The 17571-nt window shown below is 50.1% G+C and overlaps 2 protein-coding genes across 2 annotated transcripts in view; one reads left to right on the top strand and one right to left on the bottom strand.

The window, feature by feature from the left end:
- TG (thyroglobulin) overlaps window positions 1–17571 on the bottom strand; it is a 242487-nt gene that overhangs the window by 4255 nt on the left and 220661 nt on the right. Inside the window, exons 44-45 of the mRNA XM_067711217.1 lie at window positions 16287–16468; window positions 14093–14200 (exon numbers count right to left, since the gene is read on the bottom strand). Coding sequence (XP_067567318.1) covers window positions 14093–14200; window positions 16287–16468 — 290 coding nt within the window. The remainder of the gene's footprint in view (window positions 1–14092; window positions 14201–16286; window positions 16469–17571) is intronic.
- The window catches only part of SLA (Src like adaptor), an 83687-nt gene continuing 69039 nt past the window's right edge, over window positions 2924–17571 (top strand). The window contains exon 1 of the mRNA XM_067711215.1: window positions 2924–3232. The gene's annotated coding sequence lies outside the window, so the exon portion shown is untranslated. The remainder of the gene's footprint in view (window positions 3233–17571) is intronic.

Genomic DNA, 17571 nt, shown 5'->3' on the forward strand with positions numbered 1-17571 from the left:
CAGGATGTAATCAACCATCTGTACGGTAGCAGCAGTGTCTCTGGCCAGGCGACCAGTGACTCTCATCCACGCTGGTATAACGGGCAGATGTACTGATTGGACAGCTGTCCTGGGAAAGGGCTCAGACCAGGTGGCTCCTAGATAAAGGCAATCTGTACAGAGGCTAAACTACTCTAAATCAAGATGCAAAGTTGTGTGAATAGACAGTGTGACGCTGGCTCAGGGTGACTCACTGTGATGACCCCCAGAGACGGGAAAGGGGACCCTCAAGATTAGGGATGTGAAGGGGAACATTTCAAGCCAAGATGGGGCCTTCTCTGCTATCCCTTGCCTGCTCATGTCGGGAACTGAGGTGACCCACCAGCGCAGGGCTGGAGCTGGAAGCCAGGCACCTGGCCCAGCCTGGGGACTTCTGAGGGGCTCGAGAGCTGGAACTCCTCCTTTCATCATAAGAATTATCAGCAGGTGTACATGTGACTAGTAGCACGGTGCAGAAGAAACGACACGCCACTGAGTCACTCAGCAGAGACCCCGCTCTGTCACTTGTCACCCGTGGAACTTTGGATGAGTCATTTGACTTCTCTGAGGCTTAGTTTCTACATTGTGAGATACAGACCAGAGCAGCCATCGCATGTGGAAGCTATGAAAACAAGTGTTTCACAAATGCCAGGGACAACTGTGATTACGGTTATTATGTGTGAATATCGGCCACCTCCACTGGAAGGCATCATAGAAGGAACACGAGACAGTGTGAGCCACACAGGACGGACAGCACTCGGTCAGGATGGAGTGATGTCTCTTTGCAACTGTTGTCAGGGACCCCGACCCTCTTAGAGCAGCTGTAAGCTTTACTTCATTCCTGAGCAGGAAGCAGAAAGAGGCAGTGGCATCAGAATTTATAGGTCCTGGCACCCGAAGAGCCAAGTCCTTTGTCCAGCTCTGGTCAAGCTCAGACGAGAGCCCAGAGTCTGCGGCCAGCCCTGCTGAGCGCCTGTTCGGAGCTACTGTTTCCTGAGCACCCGAGATGTGCCAGGGACTGTGGTTGGTCTTTGATCAGCAACTTTCAGGACCAGCCAGGAAGTAAAGTGTATCATCTGCATCATTTCCAGGCAATGACCCAAGGCTCAGAAAGGTGAAGTGACACGGGAGAGCCAGGATCGGAAGCTGTTTCCCAGACCCCAAACCCTGTCTGTCTCTACTCTACCTCTGGGGGTGCAGCGCTGAGGACCAAATCAATACCCATTAATTTGGGTATCAATGCCCCAAATTCTCAGTGGTGTTTTAAGAGCCATAAAAGGAAAAGGAACACAGGACAAAAACATGCCAGGAAGATAGACATCGTAAGAAGGGCAATAAAAAATCTCTCACTAATACCCACGCTTGGTAGTTCGCAAATCACTGTCACCTTGCTTGTCTCAAGGGCCCCGTGAGTAGGTGGTATTGGATGATTCATGGAGTTTTACACTGGAGGAAACTGAGGCTCCCAGAGGCCATTTTCCTCCCAAGGCCCTGAAACTCAGCGGTGATGCCAGGACCAGGTCTGGACTCCAAGGCCCGCTGTCCTCTTGGTCTTGTTGCACAGGGTCGTCCACCGGCACCACTACCACCACTGGGCTGGCTGAGGTCTGTGCATCTCAGTGGCTGCATAGGAACCGGGGGAGCCCAGAGTCGCAGGGGTCCCCCTCCCCCCGCTGCCCCGACCCCCCGAACCCGCTCCTCCCCTACAGTGTGTGGAAGGGAAACGTCTCGGAAGGCCCTGAAGAGAAAGTGACTTTATTCCTTTCCTACTGCTGCCCCCTAAGAAATGCCACAAACTAAGGGGCTTAAAACAACACACATGTACTATCTCACAGGCTCTGGAGTTCAGAGGTCCAGCATGGGTCACATTGGGCCAAAATCAAGCGGTCAGCGGGCTTCATTCCTTTGGGAGTGGCTGCGGGACAATCTGTTTCCTACTCATCGGGGGTGTGACAGAATTCAGATCCCTGAGGGGAGGGACCCAAGTTCCCATTCTGTCGGGCTGTAAACTGAAGGCCGTTCCCAGAGGCCACAGTTCACGGTCCTTCTTCTCTACCCTCAGAGCCATCAACAGTCAGTGGAGTCCTTCTCTCGTCCCATCTCTCTGACCCGCTCCTCTGGCCCCTCTCCTGCTTCGGGGAACTCATGTAATTCGATCAGGCCCACCTGGGTAATCCTGAATCATCTCCTACGTCCAGGTCCTGAATCTTAATCCCATCGGCCAAGACCCTTTGCTACGTAAGGTGACATATTCGCAGGTAGGGTGGGATTCGCATGTGGATGTTTGGAGGGGCCATATCCTGCCTTCCACAGTGGCCTTTTCCACTGTTTCTTCCAAAGAAAGCTGCATTCCCAATGGTGCAGTGAACAACGTTCAAATCCTGGCTCTACCACTTAAAGCTATGAAATCCTGGGGAAGGCATACAACCTCTCTGAGGTTGTAAAATGGTGACACAATCACGCTTCCAAACACTGAATGAGGTTTAGCAACAGAATTTTTCAAATCCCTTGCTCAGTGTCTGGCTCCAGTGTTCACTGCTATTTTCGTTTCCCCATGAGAACCGTCAGAAAGCTTAGGAATAAGGGTCTCTAACGTGAGGGTCCGGCACAGGGTTCCAGAGGACCACAAGTTCCCTGAAATTAGTATAACATATGCCGTGACACTGTGGATGTGCATATTCCTTGGGAGAAGCTTCATAGTTTTCATCACGTTCTCCAGAAGATCTGTGCTGATGGTGTGATGGTAAACGCTTAATGATTGGCTTTTGCCAGTTTCCACGGTCTCCCACCATAGACGATGCCAAACTCCCAAAGTGATGTCATAGAACATGAAGCTGGGGAAAGATGTGCACAGCGGCTCCTGGGAGCACACGCGAGCTGGCTCCAGCCCGCCACCCAGAGTTGACAGAGCACTGCCTTGGGGAAAGGCCTGGCCTTCCAGCGCGTCTGATCTGTTTCATCTGAGGGCTCGCTGCGCATGAGGATGGCTGCTTTGCTTGCTCCCGAGCAGGATGCTGGAGTTATTTCAAGCTGCTGAAGACAGACATCTGGAGGAGGGGCAGGCAGTGGGAGCCTTGGAAGAGGGCTTATGGGATCGGAGCACCAAGGCCTCAGGGAGTCTGGGCTGAGTCCCTGACCCTCTGGAGGAAGAAGAGGGATTTGGAGTCAGCGTCGGCAGAGGGGGACACGGAAGGACACTCCAGGGACTGACGAGGTAAAAGGAGGAACTCGCTAGCTCAATGGCTGCAGTGCTGCAGGCTGAGGCAGATGGTTCATGTCTGTTGATGTGGTTTCTAGGTTCTGTGCTGGATGTGATCACTGGTACGTCATATACCCAGACTTGTGGCACTCATGTGGGTATATGGCCACACTGCTTTTATTTAGCTTTTCGGTGTCATCTGCTGTCTTTGATAATAATCTTCCCATCATCCTTCCCTAACCTGATAGTCACGCATCCTATCTCAGACCAGGTCTGGATCTTCCCATCGTCCCATGTGGACATGGGGTCTAGGAAAGCTCCCTGCCCAGGCTGGGTGAGCTTGGCTCAAACCCCACTGACTCTCAGCTACTCTACCTGTGAAATGGGTCTGATCATCCCTGTTCAGCCTCCCCTGTGGCATTACCAGATGCTCACAGACTGATGGTGGGTGGAAATCTCTCTAAAAGCTACAAATTACCATCCAAGCAAGAGCTACTGTTGCTGGTGTTGGTGACGGTACATTTAGCCAGAGGGTGGGGAAACTGAGCGGTCACACAGCCCGGGGGACACCTGAGTGTGCGCTTCGGTTTCAGGATGTGAATACAGTTCAGTGAGGACAGTGGCAAGACACTGCCTATCGTGGCAGGACTGCACTTGAGTCATATTTGCCAAATGCCTACTGTGCACCATGCTCTGAATAGGTGCTGGGGGAAAAGAGGCATAAGCCTGCCATCCATCAGGGAGCTCACAGTCTGACAGGAAATGCAAAGAAGCCAACATTAAAAAAATAAAATTCTGTGGGTTGCATGATGGATAAATAGATATCAAATGATAGAATTGCTTACAAACTTCATAAAAAGAGAGAGAAAAGCAATACTACTTGTTTCAGGCAGGGGAATGGCGAGGAGTTCGTAGAAAGTCAGAAAGGAGAAATTATCGTTGATTTGTGCCTTGAAACGTGAGTGGAGGTCTCTAGGGGTGGGTGAAGTGTGGACGGGTGTCCGGGCAGAGACTCGGGGTGTGTGAATCACAGACTGGGTTCTGCGCTTTGTACGGACGACGGGGTGGGAGGTGTGGCCTGACACAGAGGGGTGGAGGCAGGACGGGGAGCTGTGGCGGCAGGTGACGGATTCTCCAGCGCTCTGGGCCTCATGTATTGTGAGAAGTGCATCACGCTGAAAAATGAAATTGGAGTTTTTCCTGATCCAGGAAAATCAAAAGTTTGGGAACCGCTCAAGCACATGCTCGCTAAGGTCTTTAGGCTCCGGTCCTGTGGAAGGCATGAGAACTGAGGCCAGAAGGAACTGAGGGCCACATCTTAAGGGATAGAGGACATTGGTGGTTTCTACACAAGCCAGTCACAGGCTGCATCTCTTTCGGAACGATTGCCAGAGGGGGCTGGGAAGAAAGCTTAGAACTGAGAAATCACAGGGTGGCTGCAGTTATCCAGGAGAGATAGAAGTTTGCTTCTTTTTACAGATTGTCCCCCGACCTTACCTGTCAGTCATCCTGCATTCCAGCAAGTCAAAAGCCAAAGCCACCTTTCAGAGACTATTCATGTACAAGCTCCTGACCTGAGCTCTGCTTCCAGTATAAGAGAGGCATCACGTGTGGACACTGGGGCTCGTTAGGGAGCACGACTGAGATGGTGCCCCCAGAGGAACGCACTTGACACTGGGCCCTGCTGACACAGTGACCCGAGCTGGGGATCAGGGTGCGGAGAGGGACTGGGTAGGATCTTTCTTGACATAAACAGGCCACATGTTTACCTTCCAGGGCTTGAAGAGGCTTTTGGCTGGGGCCCGTTGCTCCAGCCCATCTCACTGGATTGATTTGAGAGTCTGCTGTTCCAGAGACTTCTATCCTTGTTGTTCTGTCCGAAAGAGGAGGCTTGCTGACCTCATCCCCATAAAATATACTCCTTTTTTTAATCTTTAGCCAGCATCTCTAGATAACTTCCTCCAAAAGAAATTAGGGAACATGGAGGAATAAAAGCCCTTCTGCTTCCCAGGATTTTTTCTTTTCTTTTTTTTTGAGGGATTGTTAAATAACTTACAAATAGGAGCTTACCAGTGTACTTCTCTTTGGGCAAATCTAATATGCAAAAGTTCAGATTCTGCCTAGGAATTAATCGAGAAGTAATTATATGCTTTGGCCCTCATTTTACAAAGAGATTCGCTAAGCAATACTTTAAATAATTCAACCCCATCCCCGGCCCCAGATGAAATACTTGCAATATTTCCGTAACTCCCTAAAGCCCAGCACAGCTGGATGATATATGGTTTGGCAAATCAGGCGAAGCTTTCAGAGGACTTGCTGGATTAACCTGGACATTTTATTCTCTATATGAGGTGTAACAACTGTTGCTCAGAAAAGGCTGAACTTTCCTGGTCCAACACATCTACTCTCACCACGAAGTTAGATGTTTACCAAGAACCAACTGTGTTCAGCACTGACCGGTCTGTGCCAGTAATAGTTCTTCTTGTAAGTACAGAGCTGAATTAAATGCATTACATATCACGTGGATGCCCCACTTTCAAGAAACCAGAAGTGGACATCCACTTGCATTATGGTTATGGGTTTGCACAAATTTCAAAGGGAGAACTCCAAACCACATTTTCCTACTCAAACTTTTGACCCTGCATGAGAAGAATGGCAAGTAAATGCACGTTTGTACGTTTAGAGTGAAAATTAAATGTTTAAGGCATATTCATTAGTCATAAGTTCCCACTTTAATTGATTTTTTTGATTAACTAAATGACCATCATATTGGATAACAGGGTTTCTATTCTACATTCAATTAAAAATCTGGTTTTTAGTGAGTTGTGCTCTGAGTGTGAGAGAAAAGACCAAGGTGCATTCTATATAACCTGTCTTAAAAATCCCCAATGACTTTCCATCATACTCAGATAAAATACTATCTCTTTGCTTGCCACAGCTTACAAACTCTTATGTGAACTGCAAGACCCTGTCTTTTTTCCCCATATCTCCAGCTACTCTGCTCCTCTTCAATAAACTCCAGCTCTCTGTCCGTCTTTATCCTCAAACATGTCAATCCCTTTCCCTTTCTCCTTCCTAGGGCAGTTATCTGAATTTACTCTACATATTTATTTGTGTATTGTCTGTTCTTTGCACCCTAGCCCTAGACCCTCATCAGCCCACCCCTCTGACTACAGTGTTAGTCCCAAGATGGTAGCTCTTCTCTGTCTTACCAGCTGCTCCACCTCTAGGATCTCCATCTCAGAGAGTCTGGGGCAGAGAAGACAGTAATTATTTGTCGAATCAGTGTTGAAGAGGATATATAGCACAAGCCCTTATACATCATGAATTTGACTTCAGTCTCAGAAAATGATTTACTTCCATCTTTACTGGGAAATAATCTTGTTAATCACACAGGATGTAGCCAGGCCAATGGACCCAGTTCAAGAATTCAACCACTTAATAGTTGCTTTGGTTTGCTAATTCCAACTAATTCACCAAGACAGTCAAGTAAAAACATAATATTTGGAGTCTGGAATGTTAAAGGCCCCTGGAATGCACAGAAACATCTAGAATGCCAATGCATTGGTGTACAAAATATCTTGAGCCTGGAATTGATGTCTTTGTTTTTCCAGGGTTGGGACAACTTGTGAAGGAGGAACATTACTGCCTCTTTAGTCATTCTGATAATTTTTCTTCTCAGAACCTTATTTTTCTTAAAAGGAAAATAACCCAAATATTGGCCATCTACAACATGCCAAGTATTTAATGTACATTGATTTGAATCTTCACACTATGAAGCAGATGTAACTACACCTATTTTCTAGGTGAGGAAACTAAGGTGAAGGAACTTGCTCAAACGCAGGCAGCTGACAAATGGAAGAAATGGGATTAACACCCTAGTTGGTTTAACCTCCAAGGATGTGTTCTTTCACTACACTGAACTGCTTTTCCCAAAATTAAAGACTGGTCCAACATTCTACACGGAGCCTGGGTAGGTGTTTAATCCCAAGAGCCCTACCCCACTGCCCATTCAAGGTCAAGTCTCATCTCTCTAAAGTGCCTCTGCACCGCTGAGACGTGGCAATGACATCTCAGGACTCCGGGGGTGAAGGACTTTGGAATAAGGACCTGAACACAGCACATAATTCAAGCATGATGGCTAGCACACAGCCCCGAGGTGAATTTCCATGGGAAATGATGAACTGGTACCACCCCCAGGAATCTTAAGATGATGGGTCCCCATCTCCCCTCTGAAGCGGCCACAGCAGATCTTTCAGGAGCTACTATGCAAAAACCACTTTTTCTGTGGTTGCTTTCTTCCTGGATCTTGTTCACTCCAACGTGGGTTCTCCCAGCATCAGACATTAAGCAGTATTGGTAGCACTTACTGAGTGCCAACTTTATGCCAGCCAGCTAGCTAGGCCGTTTGCGTGTTTTGTCTTATTTGATCCCGACACACTCCTATAAGTGTACTATTATTAGCTCCATCTACAGATGAGGAAACCAAAGCTCAGAGAGGTCGTCACTTGCCAGAGGCTCGAAGTGAGAGGCAGAGCCAGGATAAGCCCCCTAAGGACAGGCAACGTCAGAGAATACATCAGTGCTCCCTTCTACACTCGCTGGGGCCTGGCTCCTGGAGGGATTCCCCAAACCTAGGCTGGCCACAGGGTCTTGGAGTCCGTGGCTCGTGAGTGGTAGAGTACACAATGTGGGTCCCTCCTAGGAAGACACTTGGGCGAGAGTGTCCTATGGGAGGAGCTGGTTAGAGAGAAAGACATCAACTGTCATCAACAAGATGGCGATGCCGGGACTGGCAGGGAGGGAAGAGTCCCAGCAGAGCGTGGGAGGTCGCGCCTAGACACAGCCGGGCAAGAGAGAGAACAGCCACGGCCTCAGACCTAGGAGTGGACAGCAGGCCGGGGTCCTGCCTGGTGTGACCACGGGAGAGAGCCTGCCAGCCTTCCAGGTGAGCTTGTAACAGAAGAGCCAGACGCTCCGGTTTGTGGTGCACTGTGGTCTGCCCGAGGGTCCGTGGGACCAGGGACAGTACCTGGCGGCAGAGGGATCTTGTGTTGATTCAGGAATAAGATCTGGGAAAGGGGTCACACCCTCTCTCCAGGTGGTCTTAGTGATAACTCCCGTTTTAAGGGATGCCAGCAGTGCTTACCAACAGAGGACCATTTTGGGCCCCAAGGGACAGTGGCCTTGTCTGGAGACATTTTCAGTGGTCACAACTGGGAAGGTGTTTCTGGTATTGAGTGGGCGGAGGCCAGGGTTGCTGCTAAACAGCACAGAATGCACAGGACAGCCCTCCATGGCAAAGAGTTATCCAGCCTGAAACGTCAACAGCGTCCAAGTTGAGAAATCCTGGATTACAGTCATCACTGAAAATCCCTCTTCATGAAACAGCGGGCTATAGATGGGAGTCATGGAGGAAACTGGCTCAAAGTCTCCCCAGTGAGCAGAACTGAGCAAAAGAAAACTGCTAAGTTTTGTCCTCGTGTTAATAGTCTTGGTGAGCAAAGCTGCCAGGCATTGTGGTGTGTACAAACACATACACACACCCACAAACACACCCTAGATGCAGACACTGCACCCCTGAACCCTTCCAGCAGCCCTGTGGGACATGCACTATTACTCTCCCCTTGGATAGATAAAGATGCATGGAGGCTCAGAGACGTTAAGCAACTTGTCCAAAGTCGCACAGCTAGCAGGTGGACCTAGCCATGGCAGGCACTCAGAGGCTTTGGGTTGAAGTGGGTGCAATTGAAAGAAAACTGGAGAAAGGGCAGGAGGCAGGGTTTGAGTCCAGACTGCCGCTTACTGACTCTGGGACTGGGACATAATTCCAGTCTTCTCTGGGCGTTTGTTTCTTTATCTGTAAAATGACTTGGATGAAATCATCTTACATAGTCTATGATTCTTTGAATCTGGATCTTAAAATTGCACCTTCTTCTCACACTGTAGATTTTCCTTTTTTTGTCTCCTCCCCCATCCATTACACTTATTCTTTCCTCACAAAAGTTGGCCCTCAATTTCAGAGATGCAAATCTCATCTACATAATCCAGGTGAGCATGCAATGCTGTGATCAATTAACAAGAGTCTGCGAGAAAGTGGTAATTTATTGTGTTTTGTTCACTAGCTGTGCCAGGAAGGCTAATATATGCTCACAGACAGATGGCTGAAACCAGAAGGCGTGCATATATTTTAAGTCTGTAGATTTTAGCCAGAAATAAATGAGAGTGTGACAGCTCCAGGGCAGAGTGAGAGAGATGTCTTTTCGAGCAGAAAAGATAAACTTGCCAACAATTAAGTGGGTTAGTTTCTATGATTCATTCATTGACTCAAGTACCTACTACATAGACGGCACCATACTATGGTCGTGGTGGGGAGAGATGATATATGCCCAGAACGATATCAAGCACGTGTTCTGATGGACAAGAATAATGAGACACTCTTACCATTTTCTGTTTGCCAGGTCCTGTTCTATACACAGATCATCACAATAACCCTCTGAAGTAGGTACAATTATTCTTCTTCCCATTTTCAGTTGAAGAAACTGTCACCAAGGAGGTTAAGTGACTCGCCTTAGGTCCCTGAGCTAAGAAGCGTCAAGATGGGTTTCTAACGAGGCAGTCGGCCCAGAGTCGCTGCTCTACCCAGGACACTTTCTGCCTTTGTACAGTTGGCAACATCTCTGCCTGTAAAATGTTTCAGTGGCTCTGAGTGTCTCTTTCCTCCCAAACTGATAAAATGTCAGAGTCAGAAGGTGTCTGAGAGGTGACTGAGCCCAGACATTTTTCATATCTCTGTAAACTGAATGACCTTGAAATTTTAATTGAAGCTCAGTTATGAAGTAGAGAGAAAGGGGCTGGGAAGCTCGGACCCTCCATCTCGCTCTCCTTCTCCCCCGGGTCCACAGAGCCCAGTGAAGAATCACTACTCCTGACCTGTCCCACCTCCTCACTCCCATTTTGCAGATAGTAAAACCGAGCCCCAAGGAGCCTGTAAACTAGAGTGGAAGAGACCCTTTCCCACCTGTCAACTGAGGTAGTTGGATCAGCTTCTGTCCTTCAGCATGATTTCCTGAGCACCTACTACGCCTCCTCTGTGCCAGGAGGGTCTCTAGGCCCTGAGGTGACCCGGGAGGCACTTTGTGTGGTTCTGACGCACGGGCGTGGCTTCCTTTCAAGGAGGGTTCTGTGGATCAGCGCAGTGGCGTCCTGTCTGTGGGTCCCCAGAGGGGCGTGAGGATGCTTTTCAGCAACAGAGAAACCCAAACTGGCCACAAGAGACTGAGGATGTGGTTTGGATTCTGTTCAAGGGCTGCTCCTCCGGGAACCACCCTGATTCCAGGTCCAGACAGCCTGCTTTGCACCCTTGCCCCTCGGGAGCCTCCCCAGCGGGGCTGTCATGTTAGAGAGAAGGGTGGTGCTTTGCGTTGAACTCTGTCCCCCTTAAAAGATACGTCGGAGCCCTGACCTCTAGGACCTCAGAATATGACCTTCTTTGGGAATAGGGTATTTGCAGAGATAACCAAGTTAAAATGAGGTCATTGCGGTGGGCCTTAATCCAGTCTGACTGGTGTCCTTATAAAAAGGAGAAATTTGCACACAGACACACAGTGGAAAGATGTTGTCTACAAGCCACGGAATGCCTGAGGCCTCCAGAAGCTGGGGCGTGGGGTGCCTGGAGCAGATCATCCTCTAGAGCCTCCAGAGGGAGCGCGGCTGTGCCGACACCTTGATTTCAGACTCCTGGCCTCCATAACGGTGAGACGCTACCTGTTGTTCTAAACCCGCCAGGGTGTGGTACTCTGTTACAGCGGCCCTAGGAACCAAATACAGGGGGGCTCAAAGCATTACTGATGCTGGCTGGAATCACATGGATCCTTTTGCTACGTTATGTTTTGATCGTTTTTGTCCTCATATAACAGGGGCAGTTCTTATTTTTTTGCCGCTTGGAACTTTTGGAGTTCCAAGCTGTATGCAGACGTTGAAGGCTTTTGATGGACTTGCTGCAGGAGTATCGCGGCTTCTGCTACCATCTCTGCCTTCAAAGAGGGGAAGGTGGAGAAGCAGATGGAAGAACTCGCGCTCTGGGTGTGAACTCCTGAGAGCCCTGGCATTGGGGAGTGCCAGAGTACTCCACGAATGGCTTCCCACGCCTGGCCTCCCTGGATGTGGTCTGGCCTCCTGGACGTGGTGGCCATGGGATTAGGAGACCTCCTTTCATCTCTGTCCAAACCCTCGGCTCTTCTCACCATTCCTTCTCTCCCGAATGCCTTCTCACCAGAGCCCTAGCCTGGCATTTACTTCCCTTCCCACAACCTGGAGGCAGTTGCTTGAATCTAGGAAGTAAATCAAGTTGGAATTATAAACAGTTCTAAGCAGAGAGACTGCGTGTTTTAGTGGAAAGAGAATTCTGGGGCTCAGAGAAGCTATGAGTAGGTCACTGCTCTATAACTAATGGCTGCTTGTCCTTGGGGAAATCACGTGGAACTTCTTGGACCTCAGACTCTTTATCCGTAACACAGAGATGCTCTTTCCAACACCGCTGGCCTCACAAAGATGGATGTTCCGTGAAGTGTTATGAATGGAATAACCCGTTGGGGGAAACCAGGTAACGAGTGCTTGTTTAGGAAAACTAGAATGTTTGCGGGCCTGTATTAGTTTCTCATGGCTCCTGTAACAAATTACCACAAACTTTCATGACTTTATAGCAACAGAAATTTACTGTCTCACAGTTCTGGAGACCAGGAGTCCAAAACCGGTTTCACTGAGCCAAACTCCAGGTGTGGGCAGGGGCAGGCCCGCTCTGGAGGCTCTAGGGAAGAAGCCACTCCTCTTTCCTCCAGCTCTGGTGGGTGCTAGCATTTCTTGCTTGTGGGTACATCACTCCAATCTCTGCCTCTGTGGTCACGTTGCCTCCTCTTCTATGTGTACGAAATCTCTCTCTGCTCTCTCTTATAAGGACACTTGTGAATGCACTTAGGACCCACTGGGATAATTCAGGATAGTTTTCCCACGTCAAGATCCCTAACCTAATCACATCTGCGGGACCCCTTTTCCTTATAAGGGAACATTTACAGATTTCAGAGGTTAGGACCTGGTATCTTCAGGCGACCATTGTTCAACCTACTATAGGGATGTTGCCAATTATAATAAGAAATCGTGTATGGTTGTAAGACGTCCCTTGATGCTGGTGCAAACCTCTCACAGGTTAGAGAGGGATAATTTATAATCCAGATATTATTCACACCAACTCAGTGAGAGGAAACCATTAGCCTCATTTTGTAGATGAGGAAACTGAGGATCAGAGAGGCAAAGGAGCCTGCCTAAGGCTGCACAGCTGGCTAGTAGTGGAGCTCATCCTTCAGCTCTAAAGTTCACTTTCGGGACTTCCCTGGTGGCGCTGTGGTTAAGAATCCACCTGCCAATGCAGGAGACACAGGTTCGATCCCTGGTCTGCGAAGATCCCACATGCCGCAGAGCAACTAAGCCCGTGCACCACAGCTACTGAGCCTGTGCTCTAGAGCCCATGAGCCACAACTACTGGGCCCATGTGCTGCAACTACTGAAGCTCGTGCACTCTAGGGCCTGCGTGCTGCAACTACTGAGCCCGTGCGCTGCAACTACTGAACCCCACAGGCCTAGAGCCCGTGCTCCGCAATAAGAGGAGCCACCGCAATGAGAAGCCTGCGCACTGCAACAAAGAGTGGCCCCTGCTCACCTGAACTAGAGAAAGTCCACACGCAGCAACGAAGACCCAACACAGCTCCCCAAAAAAGTTGACTTTCTTACACTCAGTAACAGACCATGGACATGGGCGATGGATGTCCTTGCTCCATATGTCCTTGCTTCATACTCTCGTATGAGATGAAGCAACACACTCCGGCCTCTTGTGACACCTGACCCCCTGACATTCTGTTACCAAAGGAGCTCCAATGTGAAGTGGCTAATCTGATGTAATTTGTGGGAATCACATCAGATTATGTGGGAAGTTACTGGCCCAGCACTGGAGGGATCTGGGGTTTTCCAGCACAGGTGAAGAGCTCAGGACTGTAAGGTCATGAAGAAGTAGAACACGCGGCCTCACAGTCCTCCCTCCAATGCCCTGGAAACCTTGTGCCCCAGCGACACACGTTGCTTTGCCTCCCACTGGCCGAGACCAAATATGCCTTATGACACCACTCCTCTCTGTTCCTTTGTTTAGCTGATGGCGCTATGAAAACCGAACCTTTGTTCTTTTCTTCTTTACTTTTCAATCTTTTCTTTGGCTTCCGGGAAACTAGGATCACATCCTGGGTCCACTGGTCGCCGCTTCCTTTATCACTGGTTTTCTTTTGCTTGTATCTCTTATTTTTCTTTTCCATTTTGATGATTTTATTGCCCTTGAGACTTTTATTATAAGATACATTGAACTTATTCTGGAAGTTAGAAGGGTATATAAATTAGGGGTAAATAAAACTCCATTTGTTGCAAAAGAAATCTTTTTATACTTTGGAAAGTCATTTTCTTAAATTAAGATGAGTGTTCAGTTTTTAGAGACATAAACAGGTAGGATTAATAAAGATGGCTCCTCCCCCCAAGCCAGGTCAGTCAACGAATGCCTGATGTTGCAATTCCAAACTGCTTCCTATATCTTTTATTTGACTTGCTCTTCCTACAAGGCTGTGAGATAAAGTGGTGATTACTATTCTACCCATTTTTCAGATGATAAAACTGAGACTCAGAAAAGTTAAGTGACGCGTCCCATGTCATTGAACCAGGACTTGTATGATGGTCCTGCCTTCTTTTCTCTGCTGGCCTGTGGATCACAGAAGTGACAGGGACCCTCTGCCAGATTCTCTTTGTGTGCCAACACCCGCTGTGGCCACGCAGCCACCTTACCTGCTGTGGCCGTAGCTTTCAGGAGCGTGATACATGAAGACGTTTCCTTGGGCTCTCCTTGCCCAGTGTCTGGCCATGTCGATCACAGGACAGATGATAAAGTAGTCCCTGGTGAGAGGAGGACAGAGGATGGGGTCTAGCTATGCACAGCTCTATGGACAACAGTGCCGGGTAAAGGCTTCTCCCAGGCAAGGGACCTGGGCCACCAGCCAGCCCCTCTGCATAGGCCTGCAGAGAACACCCCCCGCCCCTCCTCACACCCTCCAGCTTTCCTCTCGCCCCTGCTGGTCCCCCTGCCGGCGCATGGTCCAGCCTGCTTCACGGAGGGCCACGAGCACACACTATGTCCATACGATGCATCGCAGGGTCAAGAGTCCCACGGAACAAACATCTTCCCAGGACATCAATTTTACTCAAAGACTTGGGAGCAAAACATTTTATATTAAAATAAATATAATATACTATGAAGCTGAACATAAAATAATTGTGCATTCTGAAGGAAGATGGAGACCTCAGGGACGTTTCAGGTTATGACACCTTTAGACCAGTAGCTCTCAGCTGGGATGCCTCCACGCTCCAGAAGACGTTTGGCAATGTCTGGGGGACATTTTTGGTTGTCACAGCTGGGAGTGGAAGGTTCCACCCTGGCAGCGCTGTGGATGGACCTTGCCGAGGAGACTGGAAGCAGGGAGGCCCATGGAGGCTGCTGCCTCAGTCTGGCCAGGAGAGAATGAGGACCTGGCCTAAGGGAGGAACGGAGTCCACCTCCTCAGTGAAGCCTTTTTTGGTTACCTGCCCTCCTTCAGGCCTCTGCTCTTGCCCTTGTTCACAGATTGTCCTCAAAGACAGTTACAGGCAAAGTTGGGGCAAGAATGAACATAGGTTTCTGAACTCTAGCCCTGAGCTCTTTCTACAACATTGATCTAAGCCAGTCCCGACTTGGCTGTGAGCTGCTCAGGGTCCAGGATTTGGACATCTGTGAGTTCTTCAGGTCCAGTCTGGGGCTGGGCCTCCAGGAATAGGTGTTGGCTATTTTGTTCAAAGCTGAGCTCTCTACTAGAAGGAAAATTAGAGCCTTCCTGTCCCCAAGATGCCAGGGGGTGGTACAAAGTTTTATTCTGAGCTAGTGAACCTCTGATTGGAAACCACAGGCTCCTGGGAGGAATGACCAAGCAGGACAGTGGGCCTCAACATCCGAGTCAAGTTCAGCAGAGGCCTCTGAGCCTTGACAGTGGCTCTGTCCCGGGGGACAATGAGCAAGGGCCAGCGTGGACCTCCCTCCCCGAGGACGGGAAAGAAGTTACAGGATGCGGAAACCACCTGACCACACTCTCCCGGCTTGGAGGGGGGCCTGTCAGGGAAACAGAACATGTCAAGCGGCCCGTGAGGAACTCAAAGGTGACACGAGAGTTGGAGTCCCCACTGTGGTCTCATCCCAGGGGGCTCTGCAGGCAGAGAGAACTGGAATCCTGGCCATCTCTTGACGGTGCTGAGAGGGACATTCTGGGGACGGCAGAGCCTGTGACGGGTGCAGGCACCCACTAACCCCTCTTGGGTTGGGGGACCTGGGCGGACTTTCCCAGGGAAGGAAGCTTGAAGCAGCGGACTTGAGCAACAAGACGCATAAGCAGTGAGTGCAGAAACAGCACTCCCCACCCCCGGGAAGGGGATGTACGGCGTCAGGAGCCCTGGGTCTTCTGTTCTGGGTGTGACATCAGGCACAAGCCTTCCCCTGTCTAGGCCTCCATTTCCTGTGGAAGGTGAACTCTGGCCGCCCAGCAGAGTCACCTGGGGGAGCCTTGAAAACTACCGATGCTTACGAGGCCTGGGCTCTAGCCACCCTTGGAGCTCTCCTCGCGCTGTTCTCAAGGGCAGCAGGGGTCCAGGTACTGGGCTGGAGGTGGGGTCCTCTCTGCTGGACTTCCCCCCGCCCGCTCTCCATCCACACAAGCTGAGCGCAGCTTCTCGGTTCGGGGCATATCCAAGCAGGCACCCTCTGACGGCGCGCGAGCACCACGGAGGGGAGGGGTGGGTCACCCTCGTGTCTCCCACTGGCGGGCAGGCAGCCCGCGCTGTGGACTGAATGACCGACACAGATGAAGCAGCAGCACCAGGCCCCGGTCCTCCCGGGGGATCTGAGCATCCCCACGGCCTGGGGGAGGCGGAGGCATGACGGCGCGCCCAGGCGGCTCACCTCGCGGCCGCCTCCAGGGCGCGGGAGAAGGCGGCGTAGTCATCCGCGTGGTGCTCCAGGGAGTAGTACCACGTCGCCGCAGCCTGCACGCGCTCGTCCGCTGCCTCGCCGCCCAGAGAATTCTGCAGCGCCTGGTAAAAGGCTGTTTTGCTACTGGTCCGGCCTTGACTTTCCTCAAATTGCTTAAAAGAAAATATATGGAAAATCCCCAGTCAGATTCTGAAAGGCCCGACTGAGCATAGCTCAAGCCCTTGGTCTAGAATTTTCTCTCTCGGAGGCAGTGGAAGACGGCGAGAAGTGCGTGGGAGCTGGAGCCGGACTGCCTGGTGGAAATCCCAGCTCTGCCCTTTTCCAGCTGTGTGGCCTTAAACAAGCACCTGTACCCCTCTGTGCCTGCCTGAAGGTGGACACAGTGGAGCCCCCAAGCAGGGTGGCGGTGAGGGTTAAAAGGGTTCATACACATGAAGCCCTGAAAATGGCGCCTGGTGCCTAATAAGTGCTCACTGAACACAAGTCTTTGTCGCAGGCTGATCACAGGTCTCACGCGTGCTCGTGCACTTGGTTCTCAGCCAGCTTGTCACCTGGTTTTGTTAGGAGAGCTAACTTCAGTCGCATTCACTGACTCAAGCATTCAACGTAGGGACACTGCCTGTACCCTTTCCTACTGATAGACACACTCTTGGTCCAGGGCCAGCGGCTTGCTAGGCCTGGGAAACAGCCCTGAACACGCTCATCAAGCTCTCTGCTCTCGAGGGCCTTGCGTTCTAGTGGGTGGAGACGGAAAATAAGCAACGAGTTGTGCAGTTCATCCGGGACAGGCGCTATGAAGAGAAACGGAGCAGAGTGAAGGGATGGGGCAGGGCTGTTTTATATAGGATGGGCAGGGAAGGCAGGGAGCTCTGTGGGATGTGTGTCCAGATGGAGATAACTCTTTCTCCCCCCCTCCCTCCTTTCCTTCCTTCCTTCTTTCCTCCTTTTTCTTTCTTCCTCAGTCTCTTTTTTCTCTCTTCTTTTTAAGATTTATTTTTAAATCGAGGTAACATTGGCTTATGACATTATATAAGTTTGATGTGTCCAACATTCCGTTCCTACTTCTGTGTACCCTACAGCACACTCAACACCAAAGGTTCAGTTTCCGTCTGGTCACGCACACTTGAGTCAGTAAATGAAACTGAAGTTAATCCCTTTTACCCATTCTGCCCTCGCCCCAACCCTCCTGCCCCAGTCACCACTATCTGTAGCTACGTGTTGATTTTTGCTTGGTTTGGTTTGTTCATTTGTTTGT

Source organism: Pseudorca crassidens, chromosome 17 (assembly GCF_039906515.1).
Source record: "Pseudorca crassidens isolate mPseCra1 chromosome 17, mPseCra1.hap1, whole genome shotgun sequence".
Lineage (NCBI taxonomy): Eukaryota > Metazoa > Chordata > Mammalia > Artiodactyla > Delphinidae > Pseudorca > Pseudorca crassidens.